Below are 18,829 nucleotides of genomic sequence, written 5' to 3' on the forward strand. Positions count from 1 at the left end.
TACCATAATGAGCAGGATGAAATTAAGACCAGTACAATTGGAACTGCCTATCAGGAGATTTGGAACACTTATTTTTTTTCTTTCTTTTTTTTTCTCTCAAGTCCTATTGTTTATGATAACTAACAGAACTAAATTATGAACTATAAAACTCTGGTCTCTGAGGACTAAGCAAGAGGCGTTACTGGATCTCTTGTGGTTCAGGTTGGCAGAAGCAGGGAATCTTTCTGCAGCTATTGGGAGGAGAGGGTGGGGTGAGAAATGAAGACTGCAAGTTAGGCTTGCTATGGCTGGCAGAACAAACAACCCCACCCCCAGATATTTTGTCTGTTTTTACTGCAGGCTGATATATGTTGGTTCAACTTGTTGTCTTACTGGGGCTAACAGTGTCCTTTTTCTCTGCAGGCATTGGTGTCACTATACGGTTACACGGACAGTTTCCTGCCAAGTGCAGAATGGGTCAGAAACGGTGATCCAGCGAGTTTACCAGAGCTGCCGGTGGCCAGGACCTTGTGCCAACTTAGTGAGGTAAAAATCTTTCATGTCTCATGTTGCCCAAATTTTCCTGCACTTCTCATTCAGTTGGTGAGCTTTTAAGTACTGCATAGAGGGTTGAGATCAATGGGTCAATGGGATATCCTGCTTCATGGTGGTGTAACCAAAGAATGCCACTGGTGTCAGCTGCAGAGTAATTACACATGAAGGTAAGTGTAGTATTAAGAACAAACTATGTGGAAGTGTAGCTTAGGTCGTAATGCCTAAGTTTGTACTTCTTCACACAGAAGGCTGCTGCTAGTCAGGTATGAAGCTAAATAAATGTCAAGTCCACCATTGTGCAGTGTGATCCAACAGGGCTAGCAGGGATGCAGGACCAGTGTCACCATGTGGCTTGTTGGTATCAAATCTTCATACTCGGGTCTCTCTTGATCACACACACTGGAAAGCTTTGATCAAATTCCTTGCAGCTGGTGATGGACAAAGTTAACATGCACTGGACCTTTCAGAGTGAAATTTCCTTACAGCACCTCTTATCCTGCATCTCAGTATCCTTGAGAAAGGATGAAAGCACCATGTCCCCTCTCCCCAGATGAGAAACAAAGCCTAGAGACAGTGACTTGTCAAAAACTTGCCCTGAGTCTGCTTTGCCTTTCAGTCATTTATGGTCTTGGGATCCACCTACATTTAAGGAAAAAAAAAACGTGTGAAATAGCTATCCCTAGCTACCACCTTTCAATATTCGAAGTGTCTTTGTATTGTTGAGCTTTGCCTTCTCTGAAAGACATTCTCAGAGCAGAATAGTGTTACCCACCCATCTGGGAATTGGTGGGGAAAAAAGCTATTGTGCTCTAAATTTACACCTAGCTTCTATAACAATTTCCCATGTAAACAAGCCCATAATTTAGCTCACAAAGCTTAGTCATTTTATTGTTATTGTTAAAAAATTCACCCACAGGGCGCTGATTGAGGTCCTCTTGTACTTGATAACCTAGCCAGAATGTGGTTGGACTACCATTTAAATACCCAGAGATCCACCTTCCCAATCTCTTCTTGTGACTCTTCATCTGGAATTCGCATTTTCCATGTGGCAGTTACCACACTTGGTTCTCCAGTTTCTACTTGGCCACTGGTCAGTCTAAGTTTTTTCACTTGTAATATATCTGCTTTGGTGTCTCTTTGGTCTTGTTTTATGCAAGGCTGTGGTTGAAACACTTAATATTTTACGCTGTCATGGCCAAACTTCTGTTGAAGCTTTTTAATTTCCCAGACTTTTTACGCACATAATTGTCATTAGAAACTCGTGAGCTTTCACCTTGTCTCCTAAACTTGCCAAAAATCTTGCTTATTTTTCCTTGTTAACATAACTGTAGTTTCCTAAATACCAAACAATTGATCATGTTACTAGTAAAAATCCTTTTTGTGGGCTCCTGCAGTTATTCATATATGTTGATTTTTACATTGTTAACCCGGAGACTTTAGGAGTAGTGTCTGCTGTTGTGACACTGTTATTCATGGAACATTTTCAGTTTCAAATGTAGTTTGGTTCATTTGCCTGACGAGTCCAATTGTTTGGAGACAATGCAGAATGGCAGCAAACTTCTCAATTTTTCTTTCTATGTGAAAATATCATGGAAAGAAGCTGGGGTTATTGATATTTAAGATCTCAGCTGGTGAAAGCTCAGCTGACAGGAGCTGCATTTCTGGAAGATTATCGCCATGAAGAAACCTATCAGAGAAAATGGAGGATGCTAATGCCCTGTTTCCTTTGCAAGTGGGAGGAAATGCAAGCAAAGCAAATGGCACCCTTTCAAGGAAATGACTGTGCTGTCTGTCCTCTAATCATGCATCGTATGACATTCTTGCATGAAGTGGAGAAAAAGACCCCCACACCTCTCTTTCCCAAGGACCTCCAGAAAGGTGCTGACAAATGCTGGAGCCCACCCAGTTATCAACAAAGGTAAAGCAGGAGTAGCATGAGCTGGTTCCTGATTGTTTCCTGTACTGCCATTGTACAAAAGGGAGAGTCCCAAGAACAAGTAGGAATGAAGTTGAAGCCACTGTGGTCCTGAGAATTGAGTGAGCTGTCGGATAAGTTATCCCCACCCCAGACATCTTTTATAAGTGGTTGCTTGTTTTCAGCAGCACATCTGACTTCTGATAACAGAATGAAAAACAGCCGCTGAAAATGATGGATCTTGTGACACGTAACTACTCTGGGTAATGTTTGGGAACCCTGAGTCATGTTGTATTGTTGGGGTCTTATTTCCTGGGCCTGCACAGCATCTTAGGGATGTTATATTGCCAGCACCTAGGGATGTGTGGATAACTGGCTTTCTCTTGTCTGAGTCAAGTTGAGGTTTTAATTTTATTCTTCTTAGCAATATATTTTCCCCTCTTTCACCAAAATGAATATTGCCTCTTCCGGAAACACCAGTCTTTCTCCTAATCCAGAGGAATCCCATCTCCTGTTTTCAGATGAACACTGCCAAGGATAGCAATGAGAAAGACAGTCCCCAAAGTCACAAGGCAGTTGAGTTCCTCTTCTATTCAGTTCCTTGCAAGTTACACTTGTTTTCCTTATTTTTCTGCTAAGAAACTGGCTTTGAAGGGGCTTGTAAACTTATACCAGTGCCCATGCTGTACAACTTCCATCAACAGGTCTCTAAAAATTCCTACATAAGATGAACAGAGCAGAAAAATCAACTCAGGTGCCCTGCTTTTTTTGCTTGGGAGCTGTCCTGGTTTTCTCGGGAATCTGTTTTTTCTTGTGCTGCGCATACTGTCCGTGGTGCAAAGCAAAGACAACCGCTCTGTGGTTAGGGGAAATGTTACCTCTTCTGTGCTTCAAACTAACCTTTCCCAAAGAGAGAAGGATGGATGTGGCGCGGCAGAACTTGAGCCCGTGGGATTGCCCCTTTGCCACCATGGCTCTTGCTAACAGCAAAGGACACCTCTAGCCGTGTTTAATCTAATATTGCTGCTGCAGGATTGAAGTCCAGAAACACTGCAAGCCCTGGTACCTTGCAAGGTTAAGGGATTCATTTCTCAGGGGGACATCTTAGGTAAGAATATCTTCAGTAGATGCCTTCAACAGGGAAAAGCAGTGTGACTGGTATCAAATCTGATTGTGTCCTGTCCCAACTCTTTGCAAAACACAGGAGAGGGCTTATGCTAACCTCATGGAAGTGGAAGCAAAGAATTCCTTGTGTCATTATATGCCTTCTTTATGTCACTAGTCCTTGAGCACGTTCCTGTAATATGAAGGAGCTTCTCTATTTTTTGACTATGGTCCTTAATGATTGCCTGCTGCATTGCTCTACGTGACATGTCCAGCAAGAATGTTTCACAGGACCAGTGCTTCATTCCCATCAAACAATGTTGTTTCTGTTTCCTCTTTACCTTCTCTGTACCAGCGCCTCTGTCTTTTCAGGTTTTCTGGAAGTCTAGCTTCTGGTGATGTCAGGCTTACTCCAGGTCTGGTAGTGCCTAGAAACATTCATGCTCTCTATATCCGTGTGGTTGTTCAGGTAATGTAAGTATATCTGCTTTCCTTTTGCCAAAAAGACAAACTTAAAGATCTTCTGGTCTTCTCCTGTTCTTCTCTAGTGAGATTTCTGGTGCCTGAGCTTGAAGCAGAGGTACAGCCAGATTCATAAGGTGTTACACTTGACTGTAAGCAATGCAAAAATGTTAATAAGCCATTGGCATGGTTTTGGCTTTATAGTATTTCTCCCAGCTGTGACTCGAAACAGTTTTCATCTCCTTGTTTACAGGGCGTCAGCCATATCTGGGAGACCTTTCATTCTGCCAGCACCCGTTATCAGGCTGCTCACTAGCGAAAGGGACGCCAGCCAAAAAAAAAAGGCATCTCTCACCCTCGTGGTGACAGCTGAGAGGAGCTCTCTGTTAGAGAGACTCTGTATACGAGCAGACATCAGTGTGGCCAGACAAGGATTTAATCCATTTCCTGTCTCCCATTCATTCGTGTTATGCTTCTATCCCTTATTGCACAAACTGCAGCTCAGGGTCAAGCCTTTGACAGAGGAGGATCTGCGAGATCCCCAGCCTAACAGCTTCAGCCGTGTGATGTCCTTGCTGTCTGTTCACTTGCTCTTGGGAAGCTGGCAGCTGTGCTTCTTTTGCAGGAGTGTCGTCATCTTGGCTGGGATGGGATGAGCTTCTCTGTTCTTGCCCTCCACCCCAGACTCTTTATTTAGCTTGGGTGCTGAGTTGCTTTGGAGTAGTCTTGGCTGGAGACTTTCCCTCAGCAGATCTATTCTTGAACTCTCTCCATTTGTGTAGTAAAGGCTTCAGCTTCTGCGCGCCATAGGATATGCCTTTGCTTTGTCACACTACGAAGTGAACAGGCAACTTTCCAGCAGTCTGGCTGAAGCTCCTAGTGTACTTAAAAAAATTGCATGCCATTTATCTGTCTGAAGGAAGGGATAAAGTCTCTCGCTTGGTGAGAGACTGGCAACTTAATCTCAAGGTCTCTGCTGCCTGTATGGCTGCACCCAGCTCTCAGTAAACCTAGGCACCTGAATTGTAACCCTTCTCCTGAGCAATCATTTTTCTGCAGCAGCTGCAGGCCAATGCACGATCCTGTCATGCTTAGGATGCTAAGCCCCTTGAGGCTCACAGAGAAGGGTGGTCTCATAGGCCAGGTGAGGATTTAAGACTCGCATTCGGTTGTTGGAGCTTTTGTGACTTCCTGTGCCCTGGGTCAAGTGATGCCACCTCACCTATGAGACAAGAACAGTACTACTTTTGTCTTACTGTGTTTCATGACTTTCAGAATAGGACAACTTCTTGCTGTACACTAATTGGTCAAAATCACCCTGATTTTGATTAGAGTATTTGTGTATGACTGTTGTGGTGGTCGGTATCTTGGGAAGTGAATGAATGTGAAGAAGAGCCTGGCAGATCATGCACTCTTACAGTCTTCAGAAGACAAATGTTTTCTGCTTCAAACTGCTGTTGCTGTGAAAATCCCTCTCTCTGCTCTGGACCCACGCTGCTTTAGATTGTGGCAGGATATTCTGATCACCTCCTACTTGTTTCATCCTAGAAAAATGAACATTCCCAGCACGGTTGTGTGAGGTTTTTATCCTGCTATTTTTAGCTGTACTCAGTGGTCACATAACTATTTCACTCCAGCCTTTGAGCATCCTGTCTCTGCAGCTCTTTCTGGCTTCAGAGAATCTGGAGCTTCCCCTGGAAACCTATAGCTGTCCTGTGCGGGAATGGGCTCACCTGGTCTCCGTACTTTAGCAAGAGCCATTGGAACCCCAAACATGAAGCTACTCATCTGTCACTTCAAACATCACTCAAAAATGAGGGAGATGGAAGGGGAGAACATTCTTGCAGCACAGCACAACTGGGCTGTGATGCCCTTTCCAACTGCAAGTCATTGCTTCATTTTTTCCCTTTCAGTATTGTAGCTGCTTTGGCTTATCACAAATGCTTTGTGCTTTTGATGATGTTTTTAACATAAGCAGGCTACAGATCTTGCATGGATCATTCTTGCTGTTTGGTGTTTTTGAATGTTGGGTTTTCTTTTTTGTTGTTTGCATTTAAACTGAGCACATTTCTGCTCCCAGAGGGATTTTACAAGCTAGTTTGCAGAATAACAAAGAAGAAATTCTGCGGGCTCATCCATTTTGGTCTTCTCTGCTTTTGAAGACTCTATTGCTACAGGGTCAGTAGGAGAAGTTGGGGATCTGTCACCCAGGAGATTGGCCTGTAGCTGATGTTTCTCCTCAATTTCAGAAGCAGTAATGCCACAGGGAAATCCTTCTCTCTCTTTCTTTCTTTCCAGTCAATTGAATAATAAATCCCAGAGCTTATTCCAGTGCATTAGGGTTGCTATTTGAAGTCCTGTTATACACAAACTGGTTTATGTGTTTAATTCCCTTATTTTTCTCCAAGATACAGAGTCATATGCTTGGACAAAGATGCCTGCTCTCCCATCCACATACGGGGTATAAATGTAGGATGAACAGTGACCCTGGGAACAGGATAGATGGAGGCTCTGGGTGCATAAGGGAATAGAACTGTAGCATAAAGATGTGTCCTCAGGTTTAGGATCAGTGTGGATGACTGTGCTTTGAGAAGGGGACCTGTGTGCTGCTGGCTGGGCACGGGTGGAGGGCCATCTGCTTTGTAGATAGTGCATAGGTGCAGGTGTCCTCAGGCTGCTCATTGAAGGCCTTTTGATCTTGCCCAGACATGCTGTCTGGGCACTCTTCCTCCTTGCTGGTAGAAAAGTGCAGTATTGCTCTGTGATAGCACTGACATCTAATTGTTAATAAAGACAGGAGCTGATGATTAATCTGGCGTGGAAGCATCTGTCTTTGTGTCCTTTGTCTTCTTTGAGGGGGACCAAGAGACCGTCAAGTATTGCTCTGTACAACTTGGGATGGGAGGTGTATAAGTTTCTGTTTTCTGGCTTTTAAGATCTTGATAAGTTGTGCAAACCAGACATGCTCAGAGTTAAACACAATCCTCTTCCTTCTCTTTGGCAAAGGCAGGACATGTACAATGGCCTCCAACACTCCTGCAGCTGCAGGTTTTGGTTTTTGTTCAGTGTCTGCAGGAGCATATTTGAAACTCCTCTGGTTACATTCTTCTCTAGGGAACTACTGCCTTTGTGCTAGGGAAGCTGGAAGGGCTGAGGCTGCAGGAAAAAAGGAGCACAGGTCTGAATCATGGAGTGATGGAGTCATGGTCTCTGCCATGCTTGTGGGTCCAAACATGATGGCAAAGGTACTCCTCCTTCCTGCATCAGCTGTGGCACTGGTTTGAGGTGATATTATCTTGTCTGTGTTCCACAGAGAAGCTACCTGGTGTAATCGGTATCTGGTAGGCTGTAGGAGAATTGTTGTAATTGTCTGTCTGGAGTGGGGATGGTGGTGTTGAGAGCCAAATATGTTCTTCATAGCTTCTCTGAGAAATGGACTCTCTGGGTACACCCACAGGATACTCTTTTCTATGTCAATTCTTGCCCAGCTCTTTTTGCCCTTCCTTCTTTCCAGGGCAGTGAAGTACTTTAAGATTCAGCTACTTAACCTGACATATTTGAAGTCTGATTTCAGACCATCCTGATTTTCTGTGGGGAATTCTAGATCCTTGTCTGTAAATCAGGCGATGGGTATCAAAAATTAGAGGAACTGCAATGAGCTTTGTTCTGATATTCTTTTAATGCAGAGGTAGCACTTATTTATACTAAGATGTATTGTCCCTATTTGAAAGACAATGTGCCAGTTATTATGTACAGGGTTGGACAGGGTTGATATGTGACTTCATTGTCATGACAATAGTAGGTAAAAGAAACCTTGGATTCCTTGGTTTCCAGATTCTTTGCAAGTCAAAAAGGCAAGTTCGTTCCTCTGGTTATCCTGAAACCCAACATGAAGTGATGTTGAAACTTGCAACCTGGAACTTGAATAAAAATGAATAGAAGCCTCTGAAGGTCACCAAGGTCTCCTCAGGCACAAACTGCAATGGCTGAATGAATCACACTAACAAAACCATCTCTTGTGATGTGGAAATGAGTTTCACGCCTTCCCTCTCTTGTGGTCTTCGTGTACAAACAACTTTGTTTGTAAGTGTCAAAGGGCAGGGGAAATCCATGAAGGGGGGGAAGGCATTTCCTGTTTGTGACAGGCTGTCCTGCTTGGGTCATGGCAGAGATCACGCCTTTCTCTTTGACCTGACTTTCGAGGCTCTGATCCGAGAATTGTGACACTCTTTCCGTTCCTTGTGTCATGTCTGGCTGTTGTGTTCAGTGACACTTCCTTGAGAGCAAGGGGAACATATCCTTGTGTGCTGAGGTGTGAGACTTGTTGACTGCCATCCCTCAGTGTGTCCTGACCTCTCCAGTATTTCTACCTTCAAATCGGTTAATTGGTCATCTCGTACTCCTTCCCCAAAATACCAATTTCTGGGCGGTCAACAGCAGTGACCACTAATTGATTTTTTTCTTTTTTTTTTTTTTTTCTGGGTTCTGCCCTCAGTGTTTGACTCCTTAGGACCTTGCCATGAGCCTCAGCAAATGTGTTGGTAAACGATGCCCATCTCTTGCAGTAGAGTGGCAGGCCCTGGTTGTTTGCTTCTCTGTGAAGTGCTTGGAAGCCTTCAGCTGGAGGGGACTATGTCTGCTGCTGAGCACATCCTTTGGCTGTCTGGGAAGCAAAGAGGTGCAGGTTGTAGCTCATCCTAACCTCTTCTCTTACTGTGGTTTTGCAGATTTCTGTGACAGTGTTTGTGGCTTGGGTGACATCCAAAGGAAAAGCCTTCCTATTCTGCTACCAATCCCTTTTTCTGCTTGTTGTGTTTTCCACCCATTTTCATTCTGAGGCTTCTAATCTTCAACAGGTATCTTCTTTTCTTCTCCTTTCCCCATGTTTTTTTTTCCTCTCTTCTTCAATTGCCACACTTTAGGTATCAGACAGTGGTGATGCTTTGCTAAAGGAGTTGGTTTTGTTCCCCTCCTGGAATAGCAGTCAGAAATCTGCATGATGTGATGATATCTGTAACAACAGACCTTGGTGCCATGTCATATGAGTGAGGAAAAATGGTGCTATGAAGATCAGAGCAACTTCAGAGCAAATTGGAGCCAGCAAGCTGGGACCACTTCGCATGCCTGACTGCACAATGCTGAACAGAGCTGCAAATGTCAGGACTCTTCCAGGAAATTCAGGGTGGGTGGTAGGCTGTGACAGCTGAGCTCCACGTTTGTCATGCCCTGAGAAGTCCTCGCTCGTTTGAGGATTAAACTGTAGCTACTTCCCCGACACAGAACTGCTGCCAAGATTCCAGTCTGGCTCAAGCCACTCTCCACACTTCATAATGAAGTTTGAGAGAGCTTTAACATCTTGGTGTTGGCAGAAACATGGTTTTAAAATCACGGTGTGGTTGGAGACTAGCTGGCTCCGGACACTGGTAACAGGGCTGGAGACTTTCACATCAAGGTCAAATCCAGCTGTGGTGTTAGTGACAAAGTCATGAACTTCAGACTGATGGTTTGGGGCTTACGTGTGGAAAGATGTCTCGAGTCCAATGCCAGGACCGGGAGTTGGGAGACTTGGGTTCAGTTCCTGAACTTTGCCAGAGCTTTTCTGAGGGACCCTCAGCAAGACACTTGAAGTCTTCGTGCCTTAGGTGTCTCGGTGAAAAAGCACTGAAAGTCTGCCTACATCAATGTGGTGCCAAGTCCTCACACTCACTTGTGACTGCAAACTCCTGAATATCATTGGATGCAGAAGCGCAAGGAACTAGGTGGGATGAGCTGGCTCTGTCCAGCTCATATTAGACAAGTGCCTGGATCGCAGTTGTCAGTACTAGCAGTAACTGGCTGTGCTTTTTGGCAGCTTGGAGGGTGAGGATGTAATGTTCTCAGGAGGCAGCGTTGCTCTCCCGTCACTGGGCGATGCTGTTCCAAGCGCAGGCAGCCACGTGCTCAGAAGGAAGCTTATGCAGCCCTCTTCTCCGGTGGCTATAGGAGAAGTTGGTTTCTGTGTTTGGCAGCTGGCATAAATAATCAGTAACAGCTCACTGAGAAATTAGTTTCCCAAACACCGCGTTAACCATGACTGAGCTGCTGCCTTCTTTCCAAGGCATACATGGGCAGCCTCTCCTGGCAAGTCTTTGTTACTGCTCTTCAGAATAACAGTACCAATGTCACTGCGGTGCCGGCCTGGATGTGCACCTATGCCTGCTGCCCCTTGGAGGGGTTTGGATGAGACTTATTAAATCTTTAGCTCCCTTCTGGCCTTGTGCCTGGCTGAGCACTGGGCAGTGCTGCCAGCGGAGCGGGCTGGGGCAGCGCTCCGTCTCCTGGCGGCTCTCGGCACTGCGGAAGGAGGCTCTTCCCCGGAGGAGACGCGGGTGCTCAGGGTTTGTGTCTGCCTGGCCTTGAGAGAGAAGCACAAAGCTTCAGCCTGCAACACTGTAATCCCAAAGCTTCAGCCTCTCCCTGTGCCTGCCAAATTCCTTTGGCTGTTAAATAAGGGTAGGAATTTTGAGGGGAGCTTGTAGAGTATGACTTCTGTGTTTGCTTTTAGCTTCATGAATAGCAGCAGTGACTTGTCTGGCTGTATTGTGGGAAAACTCTGATTTGCCAGCTTTGAAGAGCTGCTGTTTTAAAGGAAAAAAGGCATTTATGCAACTGGTTTGCATTGACTTCAGAACTACTGGTGCCTTGTACAGGTCTGCTTGTGTCTGCAGGTAGCCCTTTTGTTTCCAACAGGGTATGGCAGAGTTTGTGCTTGACCTGGGACCCTGGGGGTGCTGGGTGCTGTATGCAGAGCTAACAACGTGTCCTGCAGAACCTCCGCTGTGGTGAGGAAAACTGAGGCACAGATCAGCTAGCTGGAAAAGACTCTGCGCAGATCACTGATGTAATGTTGTATCATGATGATCTTTTGTCATGCTGATGTGTTGATACACCCCAGACCTGCGTGGTGTGGGTGGAAGAAGAGAGGACACTTGATAGATTTATGCAATTCTTGTGAAAGTAATGTTTTGGAAACACTACCAGTATTGAGTGAGGAAAGACTAATGCCAGCCTTTGTCTGATACTGGAGAAATCCACGTGGAGGTAGTGAGGGAAACAAGAATCATCATCTCTGCTACTTGCAATGAGACCCTCACAAAGGATACTGGTGTTATTTGGGAGAGCAATGTGGGGAAAAGCCAGAAGAGTATGAGGGCCTAAGGAGAAAAATAAGGGTTATCGAATAGATTGACACTGTGGTAAACCCTTGCTCTGTTATTGTGTGTCTCCTTTTTCTGCAGCTGGGGGTGGCTGGGTGCTTTGGGGGTATATCCAGGCAGGAAGACATCCCATGAATTAGTAGCAACACCGCCCTTGAGTTAGGTAAGTGCATTCTGCTGACTTCTTGTTTGTGTTAGTTACAGGACTCTCATCAGGCCCACGTACAAAATGTCGTACCGAACTGTGACCACGCTGGAGTGGAGGTGCTGTCCTGGCTTCACGGGGAGCAACTGTGAGGAGGGTAAGTTATCCAGCAAATACACCTGCCCCTAAAGAGCAGCCAGGGGACATGCAGATGGACTGGCTGGGTTGAGTTGGGTTTTACTCCTTAATTTGCTTTACACCTCGCAAACACAGGCACAAATCACCTATTCTCTACACTCCAGTCATTATTTGAGTGCTCATACACAAGCTCCGTCAGGTGGTCTTGGAAAATAGACCAGGCTGAATGCCTGCAAAGAAGCCCGAACAAGGAGTCGGAAAGAAATGAGGAAATGGTTACTCAGGGATGACCTGTTTATGGATGTGCTCATGCTTGGCATCCTCATTGCGCAGTCCTTCAGAAAATGCACTTTCTCCTTGTCACTGTGTTATCTTCCACATCCCCCTGTCATCACCATCAGTTGCTGTAGCTGATGAAAGCTGGTCCCTGAATGGCTGCTTGTAAGAGTTATAACTGTAAGGTCTGGATACAAATAATATCCATGTTTCCAGAGAGCTTTGAATTAAATTGGGCACCTCTGACTTCCCTTCCCGCCCCCTGACCTATTGGTGCAACATTCAGGTTGCACAGTGTACGTGAAAACACAGTTCTGGGTTTGGCATCTGATCTTTCACAGAGGAAAACACGGGGCTCTTTCCAGAGCTGGAAGAAAGAGAAGTCTTTTCCTTTTCTTATCATGATGGACAAAAAGGACACATCTTGCATTTTTCTTCCTGATGTTTTCTGCTTCAACTGTTGCTTCTAGGGCTTTGAAACTAGTCCTTTTTCTCCATTGAGTTTCAGGTTTAGGCACTAAAGCATCTGCTGAATCTGTCATGAGTGTTCATGGTTTATGAATGGGAGAGAAACTAAGCCTTGAGTTTTCTGTTCATTTGCATCAGGTCACACAGCCTGCCCCTGCTGGGTGGTGAAGAGTCATTGCGGGGGGTGTCTGGGGTGTCCAACATCTCTAAAACTCTGCTGTTTCGAGTTGCACCTTGTTTTCTTTGTGCTGCAATCTCCTGGTGCTAATCACACAATTCATGAAAATCTCTAACTAGGAAGTTGTCTCGTTACAGTCACAAAGAATGATGGTTGCAGACAGCAGCTGGCTTCAGGCTCCTGGGGAAACAATAGTTTCCCAGAAGCTCAAGAAAAGTCTTAAAAAGTGGCAGTCACCCTAAATTGCAGTCTGCAGGAGAGTGCTGTGCATTTTAGCAGGCTGCTAAAGGAAGCAAGCCTGGGAAAGAAAAGCTGCTGTGTGCAGCTAGGATTTTTACCTGTCACTGCAGGGGAGAGGGATGCAAAGATTGTGGCAGAACTGTTATTTCTCAAGTAGCCGCGGCTCAGCCTGGCCAGGGACTCGAGGAGCCGGTGTGTGCAGCCCGTTCCTGCCTGTAGGTTTGGACAGGTGTGAATAATTACAGCTTAGTGGTGCTGCTGGTGTAAAGGAGAGAATCCAGCTCCCTCCCGCGGTGCCAGATCTGTCTCAGCAGAGTTCAGTGGAAATAAGAAGCCAACATAAGCTTGTTTGAGAAAGTCAGCAGCAATCTCACAGGAGCAGGTCTGTGGAACGAGGTGACAATTTTATGCAGTCAGTTTTCAAGGTGGAACTGTTCTTTTGGGCTTGGATATGGTCTGTGGAGTGTGAGCAGAAAGCCAGTAGCAAGCCCTCACTTTCATGTGTGAGATTCTTTTTACCTTTTTTTTTTTCTCCCTGAAACATCTGGCACTACTGATAGTCCCGTATTCTTGAAAGAAAGAGGAAAATAAATAAATAAAGACCCCTCTCTAGTAGAGCAGGGTTGTGCCGCTGAATTTCTAGCAGTAATATTGACACTAGTGGGGTATATGGCACCTCAAGCTGTTCAGAGGCATCAATTTTAAAATTGAAGTACTTACTTGCTCCTTATGTTGATCCTTAATGTTAGTGTCACTTGGAATTCTAAGAGGCTGAGAAGAATTCTTTAGGGCTTTTTGGCAACCTGATATGCAGCCTTTTGTACTATGTCCTTTCTGCACTCTCTCCTACTACAAATACAGTTCCTCTGAGAGGGTAGGATGCTTAAATCTGTGTGGGTCTTTTCCGGAAACAGCAGACAAAAGAAGACAGAAAACTAAACTGAAACAAAACAAAAACAGTGCAATTACAAAGCCACAGCGAATTAGCAGGGTAGAACCTCAAAATGCTTTCATCTATTTTTGGTTTTAGTTAGATTTCACCTCAATATTTCATTTCACTTGTATGTGCAGCTGGTGTTTTTGAAGTTGATGTGAGGTGGGTATGATTGAAGGCAGATTGGACCTGCACTATTTTTAACTTGTCTTCTTGCTGTGTTGCAAATGCTCTAATTCTCTGACAGTCACTATTGTTCTCCACTGTCAGCAGAATGGCAGCTACAGTGGCTGTGAGCTTCCACTTCAAGGTGTCTCCTCTTTCCAGAGACTGAAGGAAAAAGTTGTTGGTTTTTTGTTTTCCCCTATGGCCCCTGGAATAGCAAGGTTACATTTTCATGAGTAGGACAGACTAAACCAGGAGATAATAATGGATTGATCAAGCACTTTGGAGAATTGTGTGTGCATGGGCACAGCTGTGGGGTCCCTTCTTCAGACTGGTGGTGGTGTTTGCATCTTCAGACTTGAGAGATCCTATCTATTAATTGCTGCTTTAATCCCCAGTGAGCAGGGCTGATATTTGTTCCTTTTTTGTGCTGTTCTGGAACAGTGTCTTTGGGGGAGCCACTGTAGCTTATCTAGAGGATGGGTTATTTTCACTGGCTGTCCTTTTACGAGGCCTTCCTTGCCCCTTTTTTAATTTGTTTTATTTCTGTTAGCATTTTATGGGGGAACATAAGACGGTGGGAGGGTGAACCAAGTAAACCAAGTCAAAGAGCTTGCAATCATTCAAAGGTTGCAGCACATCTATTTCCGACATACTTCTGGGTTATCTCCCAAATGGCAGGTCAACTTTTCTTTTGTACAGAAATCATCCAGCATGGATCTCTAGCCCCAAAGTATGGCAAACTCCTGATGAGACCGGTTTGCTGTAACACGCCTTCAATGAGAAAACTCCTCGTTGGCAGTAACGTACTGTGCACTGATAGAGCAAGCTGTTAAATGCAATTCGAGTCTTACAAAATGTCTTGACCCTTAGCTAATAAGTTTAGCTTGAGAAAGTAACCACTTAACTGTCACCAGCTGGCAGGCACCTACATCAATGCTGAAGGCTGCACATTGTTTAGATTTAAATTATCTTGGAAATTTAACTCTTGCATTGTAGCTGATAAAGAGCAGCATCGTCTGGAGGAAGCCTAGCTCTAAAAGTAGGTGGAGATTTTGCTACTCAGTGGGCTATTAATTTACTGAGCAGGGCATGGCTGCTTCCAATCTATTTCCTTTTTTAAGTTGACACTGCTTAGGGCTCTCCCCTCTTCCCTTCATTGCTTTTCCCTCACCCAAAGGTATGTCAACATTTGAAAGGTCTCTAATTCTTTTTTTTTTTTGTTAGAACTGTGACCAGCTAATTGATAGTTAAAAATCACCAGTTTTACCAGGGCTTCCTGAAGGGTTTCTTCCAGCTTTCTTGGATGGAGAAAGAGACTTGATGCAAACAAGTCTGGCAAATTTAACTGTCAGTAGATGCTAGTTTTTATTTTTCAGTTTCAGGATTTTTTTGTTTTGTTTAAACTAGAGCCCAAGCCTAGGACAGGAAATGAATCCACTGAGCCACCCAGTCTGCTGACTGCTGATATAAAGAACATATGGACGAGGGCAGTGCAGAGGTGAAGTGGTTTAGCTATTGCAATCATGCATCAAGCTGATTGATTTGAATCCAAGATGATGCTGACATTTCAACTCGGCCTTTTTTTCTATATGGCTGAAAGTTCAAAGCCAAGTGCGGTCTCTTGGGAGAGGAAAAGTGTCCCCAGCAAGTTCAGGGGCTCAGCACTGCCCTAGAGCTCTCCAGCTAGGCGAGGTCTTATTTCACTTTACAAATCTAACATAGATTTCTTTCTTGTTTGTTTGTATTGCTTGGATTTGGGACAGTAGCCAGTATTGTATTTACCCCAGAAGCAGATTGATGCTAGACAGCTTAGCTGTTTGGGCAAGAAGCAGCTCCAAGAGTAACCTCTGCACCTCTAAAGTGATACCGTTGTGATTCCAAGCTTACTTTTTTTTTTTTCTTTCCATAAGAATACAAGTAGGATAGGAAATTTGAGCAGCCTTGTTCAAGTAATGGCTTAATTTGAGAACTTCCTTTTTTTTTTTTCTCTCCTCATTTCAGTTCTCAGAATATTTTTATCTACTTCTAATAACTATTGTTTGCATCTTGTCATCCTGATATTTTTCAAACCTCTTAGATTTCCATGTGTTTCAAAGCAGCATAAGAAAATAAGGGCTTTCCTTCATATGATAGCTTTGTGAACCAGTGTGAACTGCTTGGTCTCAGGAAGAGAGATGCAGAGCAACACTGCCAGGAAAGTCTTAAACAAGCAAATGCAATTGTGATACAGTATTCGATGAGGCCATGAGAATGAACATCAAAACTAGAGATCTGAAAGTTTGAAAGCCCATTAAAGTGCTCTAGAAGGAGGGGTATTCAAAGCGGTGTTGATGGGACCTCACTTCTCCAGGACTTGATTTGCTCCCCTGTGAACCATAAAATGTAGAACTGTCAATCTATGGGAAAATACAGTGTGGAGTAACACTTCCCGTATCACAGTAGTTCCCTTCAGGAGTTGAGTTTGTGTGAGTGTTTTTTCCTTTTGTCAAGTACTTCAGTTCCTCCTGTTTCTTCCTCTTCCTTGTAGCCACTGTTTGGAAGCAGGAGAGCTAAGTCTGTGTCTAACGTACAGCAAGAAGCAGAGCTCTTCGCTGCCACTGAGCATTTTTCATCTTGCCCTTAGAAACTGAGAAAACCTAAGAGAAGGCAGTGGGGGGTCAGAGAGGCATTGCACTAGCTGTTCCTATTGCTGCTAAATCCTGGTACAGTGATGGTTTCCCACTTCAGCAGAGCCTGACTCCTACCGTAATCAAAGCAAAAGCTTCCACTTGAACAGTGAAACTCTCCCAGAGGTGGTTACCTTGGTGCTCTCCGGTTAGCAGGGCAGGTTTATGCTGCGAATGTATTGCGGACTGAGGTACCTTCCCTTCAAGTCTGGATCTAGCACAGGCCTTTGGATGTACGTAAGTCTCTTCTAGAGACTGGCTCAGTAATTCCTGTAGTGAAATGTCTTCGCTCTCATTTTGAGACCTTTGAAACAAAGTCCAACAGTTCCTTATAGCAAACTTACTTCTAAAAATATCTTCTCATTCCAAAGTTTAATGTTTATTAGATAACATGTATTCACATAATTCACTTTATAGACTATTACTTGTAACCTGAATTTCCTAAAAAATTATCTAGTTAGTAAAGCAATTAGTAAGTAGGTAGTAAAATGTGGTAACTAACTCTGTAAACCTACCTTCAAAAAATTTTTCATGAAAAAACATCAAAATATGTTGATCACTCTTGATGGAGTTGCTGATGCATGAATGTGGCTTTTTTGAGTAACAGTGTTTGTGTACCAGTAACGCACAGGTGTTGGGTAGTATATACCCTGATATTTCCTTCTATAGCATATGCCTCCTGCTCTTCCATATGTTACACTTCCATCTGCTTGTGTTTCTGGTGGCCTCTTCAACGTAAGGCAGAATGCCCACCAGAAGTTTCCCAAACGACTCTACGATGTGTCGCCCAATTCCTTTCTGCTCCCATCACCACACTGACCATTCAGCAACCTCTGGCTTCAGGCAGAACATGTGTGTGTCACCCTCGATCAAATGTTCTGAGGAGTTCCTGGAGTGTGTGGTCACTGTTGGAAGAATACACAGCCTGCTGAGAGCGCTTTCTGGCATCGGTGCTGGGTGACTACTTGAACAATTTCTAAATGTTCATCTTCTCTTTCAATACACAGTCAAAAAAAAAAAAAAGCCCTTGTCAAATTTCCAACAACTTTGACGCTGCATTCCAGAGTAGTTTCACTTTTTTTTTGGACGTTTTTAATCTGAACAGGGAGAATTTTATTCAGCGCCTAATGTCAAAATATTTGGAGTGCTAAACATCTGCAGATGTTATCTTAACATAATTAGAAAAGCTGTATGTTGTGCTGTTACACTGTCCCATTTAGTTTTTTTAGCTCCCATCAAATTACTGGTATGTAGAGATTCTTTTTTATTTTGATAAGCTATTTGTTTGTTTTCCCAGATATTTTGGATGCTTTCTGTTTCTGCTGCTGTGTATTTGTGAATTCACAAGTGATAGACCTGCCTATTTATTTGTTTTATTTCTAATTAGGAGTGAATGTAACCTTACCTTGGGTAGGGCTAACACAGGAGCAGGCTGCAAGGTTCTGTGTGCGTCTGCTCTGCCTGGATCACTCTCAACACGCTGGCAGGGTTCTGCCAAGTGCTGTCAAGAGACAAGCATGTGAGGCTTCTTTAATGACTTCTGCCTTGTCTGTAGGTGCTGGTGTAACTAATTGATAGGTGTCTTCTGGGAAGTGGTGGGGTGCAGCAGAAGAAGGTTAGATTTGAGAAGGAAGTCCTCAGTAGTTGACTTGATCTTCTGAGCTCCTACTGCTTTAGTAAAGCAGGTTCTGCCATTACACAGAACAGATGCCAGGTACGGCTCTTCCCTGACTCTGCTACTCGTTTTCATACACTCAAGACAGTTGCATGGAAGATGAAAGCAAAACTGCTTTAGGAAGCAGCAACAGTGGAAGAATCATCATCCTGGAATTGCTGGAAAAACCAAAAATGGTGAATTACTAGAATAGATGGTCTATGAAATTGGGTAGGGTCTTCGTTTTTGCTTGTTAGAGGTGGCATGGGATGGTTCTGCCTTGAAGCTGGGAGTCTCTTGAGATTCTTTTTACCTGCTTCAGTGACAGAGCAAGTAAGCGCTGATGAGTTGGGAAGCAATTTTTTGTAAACAGATCAGATTGTTGCTATTATTAAGAGGCACGTGAAAATAGCCAGAAGATTGGGGGACTTAACTAAGCCATCAATTCCATCCAGGATAAGGGCTTTGGACTGAATGCAGAGCACACTGGAAAGCTCATGCAGCTGTTGCCAGTGCTGTGTCCTCTCCTATTAAAAGAAGGATATGACACCTTATGCTGTCAGTCCTGCAAATGTAGTTAGTACCAAAACAATGAAAAACATTCTCCTGAAAAACTCCACCCTTTTTCTCTTTTCTACAGAGATTCCTGTCAGAGGTGGTAGGGGAAGGGTGGGGTTGTGTTTATAACAAAAGCTGACAATTTTTGGAGTGCACACTACGCTCCCAGTCGCATATGGAAGTGCTAAATGAG

At 44.2% G+C, this 18,829-nt stretch overlaps 1 protein-coding gene across 1 annotated transcript in view; it reads left to right on the forward strand.

Annotated features, from left to right (window-relative positions):
* The window catches only part of COL26A1 (collagen type XXVI alpha 1 chain), a 170,756-nt gene that overhangs the window by 25,412 nt on the left and 126,515 nt on the right, over positions 1-18,829 (forward strand). Inside the window, 2 exon segments of the mRNA XM_074160721.1 lie at positions 403-525; positions 11,410-11,513. Coding sequence (XP_074016822.1) covers positions 403-525; positions 11,410-11,513 — 227 coding nt within the window.

The sequence above is a fragment of the Numenius arquata genome, chromosome 18 (genome assembly GCF_964106895.1).
Source record: "Numenius arquata chromosome 18, bNumArq3.hap1.1, whole genome shotgun sequence".
NCBI lineage: Eukaryota > Metazoa > Chordata > Aves > Charadriiformes > Scolopacidae > Numenius > Numenius arquata.